The sequence below is a fragment of the Thunnus albacares genome, chromosome 2 (genome assembly GCF_914725855.1).
Source record: "Thunnus albacares chromosome 2, fThuAlb1.1, whole genome shotgun sequence".
In the NCBI taxonomy this organism is placed as follows: domain Eukaryota; kingdom Metazoa; phylum Chordata; class Actinopteri; order Scombriformes; family Scombridae; genus Thunnus; species Thunnus albacares.
This window is the reverse complement of record NC_058107.1, coordinates 11,018,682-11,023,047: the sequence shown is the minus strand read 5'-3', so window position 1 is coordinate 11,023,047 and position 4,366 is coordinate 11,018,682. Positions and strand designations below refer to the sequence as shown.

General features: G+C 46.5%; 1 protein-coding gene across 1 annotated transcript; it reads left to right on the top strand.

The window, feature by feature from the left end:
* The first annotated feature begins 307 nt into the window (after nucleotides 1–307).
* On the top strand, nucleotides 308–3,850 carry LOC122992255. Its single transcript, XM_044366011.1, has 2 exons — nucleotides 308–3,605; nucleotides 3,771–3,850. The coding sequence occupies exon 1, from the start codon at nucleotides 339–341 to the stop codon at nucleotides 3,228–3,230; it is 2,892 nt and encodes a 963-aa protein (XP_044221946.1). The 5' UTR covers nucleotides 308–338; the 3' UTR covers nucleotides 3,231–3,605; nucleotides 3,771–3,850.
* The last annotated feature ends 516 nt before the right edge of the window (nucleotides 3,851–4,366 follow it).

Below are 4,366 nucleotides of genomic sequence, written 5' to 3'. Positions count from 1 at the left end.
AAAATGACCAGGGACATTATGAGATGCCTCTGCCCTTTAAGCAACGGCCACACTTACCTGACAACAGGAAACTCGCTGAAATCAGGCTCAGTCATCTACGACGGAAGTTCCACAGGGATGAGAAATATAAAAGAGACTACACAACATACATGAAAGAAATCATTGAGAGAGGTGATGTCGAGGAGGTAAGCGAAGATGGAACACCCGGTGAACGATGGTACATTCCCCATCATGGCATCTACCACCCTAAAAAGCCTGAAAAACTGCGTGTCGTGTTCGACTGTTCTGCAAAGCACGCCAGCACAAGCCTCAACGAACACCTTCTTCCAGGGCCAGACATGATAAACAACCTAACGGGCGTCCTCATACGGTTCAGACAGCATCCCATAGCTCTCATGTGTGACATAGAGAAAATGTTTCACCAGTTCCATGTCCAGGAGGATGACCGCAACTACCTGCGTTTCCTGTGGTGGAAAGATGGAGATACAAACACACAACCTCAGGAATACCGAATGAAGGTACATCTTTTCGGTGCTGTGTCATCCCCTGGCTGTGCGAACTATGGCCTGAAATATCTAGCCAAGGAAAACAGTCTTTCACATCCAACAGGATCCCAGTTCATCACCAGAGACTTTTATGTGGATGATGGAGTCACAAGTACAGACACGGTGGAAAAGGCCATTCAGTTGGCACACGAGGCAAGAGAGATATGTGCCAAAGGTGGTCTCCGTCTTCATAAATTTGTGTCAAACAACCATGCTGTTCTACAGAGTGTACCCTCGTCAGAATGTGCAATAGACGCTAAGACAAAGGATTTGACCTTCAACGTTATACCACTGGAGCGAGCGCTAGGGATTCACTGGAGCATAGAGGGGGATAGTTTCAGATTCAACAACACCTTGAAAGACCAACCAGCGACACGTAGAGGCATACTGTCTACTGTTGCCTCCATATATGACCCCCTCGGCTTCCTTGCGCCTTATGTTCTCAAAGGAAAGAGGATCTTACAGGAAATGTGTCACCAAGGTATTGGTTGGGATGACCCCCTACCAGAGATGCTGAAGCCACGGTGGGAGAGCTGGCGTCACGACTTTGCCAACCTGCAGAAAGTAAACATAGCTCGATGTTATGTACCTGCCAATTTTGGAGAGGTCATAGATACAGAGTTGCATCACTTTTCAGATGCGAGCGCCAGTGGATACGGACAATGCTCTTATCTGAGAGTCAGAAACCAAAGAGGAGAGATTCACTGTTCTCTTGTGATAGGAAAGGCCCGCGTTTCTCCCACAAAGTTGACTACAATACCAAGGCTTGAATTAACTGCAGCAGTGGTTTCAGTCACCATCAGCAATATGCTCAGAGAGGAACTTGGTTATGCTGATGGGAAAGAGTACTTCTGGACAGACTCAAAGGTAGTCTTAGGCTACATAAATAATGATGCACGGCGCTTTCACACTTTTGTCGCCAACCGGGTCCAGAAGATCCGCCATAGCACAAGTCCCCAGCAATGGCTTTATGTCCCCACAGATAAGAATCCAGCGGATGGCGCATCCCGGGGAAAAACTGTAAATGAACTGCTCACATCCAACTGGTTTACTGGTCCCATGTTCCTCTGGGAAAAGGAAATACCTGCACCTAGGGATGTAATACCGGACCTAAGCGTAGGAGATCCAGAAATCAAAAGGTCACAAACACTGCAAACAAAGACCACAGAACCAGTGAGTCTTGCCGACCGTCTGTCCAAGTTCTCATCATGGTCCCGAGCCACCAAGGCTGTGGCCCGCCTTCTGCGACGGGCTAAGAAAATCAAATCATGTGTTCATTCTACAGTGAGTGAACAGGAAAGTGCTGAACGTGTCATAATCCAAGACCTGCAAAGTCAAGCATATGAGAAGGAAATCCAGCTGTTAAACAAAGGAAGTCAACTACCACATTGCAACAAACTGCACCGCCTTGATGTTTTTCTAGACACGGACGGTATCCTCAAGGTTGGGGGAAGACTCCGCCACTCATCCCTTGCTGACTCATTCAAACACCCGATTGTCATCCCCAAAGAGCATCATGTGACAAAACTAATAATAGCTCACAACCACGAAAAGACAAAACATCAGGGAAAAGGCTTCACCACAAATGAAATCAGATCCAATGGCTATTGGATCCCTGGTATGAGCCGAGCAGTTGCTTCATACATTCGTCAGTGTGTGACTTGCCGTAAGCTCAGGAGACCTGCAGAGGGCCAAAGAATGAGTGACCTACCTACAGAACGTGTAGAGCCCTCCCCACCATTCACATATTGTGGTATGGACTGTTTTGGTCCTTTTGTTACTACAGAGGGAAGAAAACAGCATAAGCGATATGGCCTGCTCTTTACCTGCTTTTGCTCACGGGCCGTCCACATCGAGATGCTAGACGATATGTCCACCGATGCTTTCATCAACGGCCTGCGATGCTTCATTGCTATTCGAGGTGCAGTCCGTCAAATCCAGTGCGACCAAGGCACTAACTTTGTTGGCGCAAAAAATGAATTCAAGGCAGCTCTGCAGGAGCTCGACACACAGAGGCTCTGTACATTTCTGTCACAAAAGCAGTGTGACTTTGTCATGAACGCACCCCACTCCAGTCATGCAGGCGGCGTGTGGGAGCGCCAGATAAAGACTGTTAGGAGTGTCCTGAACTCCACTCTATCACTTTCTCATGGCAGACTCAACGATGCCTCATTACGGACTCTACTTTATGAAGCCATGACTATAGTCAACAGCCGACCCCTCACCGTGGATAACTTAAATAGCCCTGACAGCCTGGAGCCACTCACCCCCAATCATCTGATCAATATGAAATCCAGCATAGCACTGCCTCCCCCTGGCACATTCCCCAGAGAGGACTTGTACGGAGCGAAAAGATGGCGGCGTGTACAATATCTAGCAGAGCAGTTTTGGAGTCGCTGGAAACGGGAGTATCTTCACAACATCATCACAAGGCAACGATGGCACATGCCGATGAGAAATATACAAGTGGGTGATGTAGTGATGGACATTGATGAACTGTCGCCCAGAAGTGAATGGAGACTCGCAAGAGTCTTAGAGACTGTCAGTGGTAAAGATGGACTTGTAAGGAGAGTGAAAATCTCAGTAGGAGATAAAAGACTGAACAAGAAGGGTGAACGCCTTGGTACACGTTCCATATTAGAGCGACCAGTGCAGAAGTTAGTTCTGTTGTTAGAGGCTTCTTAAGCCCATGACTATAAGCAAACATTATCATTCCTAATGTGAAAATTATTCATAGTTCATATCATTTATTATGAAATATTCATAATTTTGGTGGGAGTGTAAATAACCCAATTTATGTCTTAGATCTAAGGAAAAGATAGCCCTGTTGAACATCATTTTGTTACAATATGTTTTTATTACATATTTTATCTGTTTCAGGTTCGCAGTGCCTTATTTCCTATTTTGATTAGAAGGGCTTTTATTTTGAAGGCAGCATTCTGGTACTCGCCCAGTTCCTGCTTCACGCAACAGTAAAGATAAACAGTAAAGATAAACAGTAAGATGAAGGAACTAAGAAGGAAAAATGCAATGTTTTAGCACCCCCCGAAGAGGCACAAGGTTAGCATTTAGTGTAATATTAATGTGTGGTTAGTTCTTAAAGTAATTTACGTAACGTTATATTACTGTTTGTTTAACTAATTGAGTTAGCTTTAGCTTAATACGAGCTAATGTTAAGCTATGTAAGGTGGCTAATATATTGTTTGTTTTGTGATTTGTACCCAGCTCTTACGTTGGTTTTGGGATTGTCATTAAACCTAAAATCATCAGTTCAAGTGTCAGACCATCTTTCGGTGGGGTATGCTACACCCACCGAGGCCCAGGTCCCCGGCAGGGACCGGAGCCGGCACCCGCCCCGGAGGCCGCGGCTCCCCGGCAGGGACCGGAGCCGGCTCCCCGGCAGCAGCCCGCCGCTGCTCCCCCATTCTCTCCGGGCAGGAGCGGACTAAATGCCCCTCCATACCACAACCAAAACACTTCATGGTCTCCGACGTGGCGAAAACCATGTAGTTGAACCCGTCTACTTTAAAGTTAAAGGACAGATTAAGATCGTCAGTTTTATCTTTCAGGACAATGAAAACCTGCCTACGGTGACACACTACATGTTTGAGCAGCGGGGATCTGCAGCCCAGAGAAACCATCTTTATCGGGGAGACTAGTTGTCCGTACCGTGCCAGTTCTTTAGCTAACATTTCATTTTTAATGAACGGGGGAGCATTAGAGATGGTTATCTTTCTAGCTGGACTAACCAGCGGGAGAACAGGAGTGAAGGTGTCTTGAATGACTACACCTGTTTCCACCACATCGCTAACTTTGGCTGT

Excerpts from the sequence above, each read along its gene's own strand:
- LOC122992255 (XM_044366011.1), top strand. The coding sequence starts at position 339 with ATGATAAACAACCTAACGGGCGTCCTCATACGGTTCAGACAGCATCCC.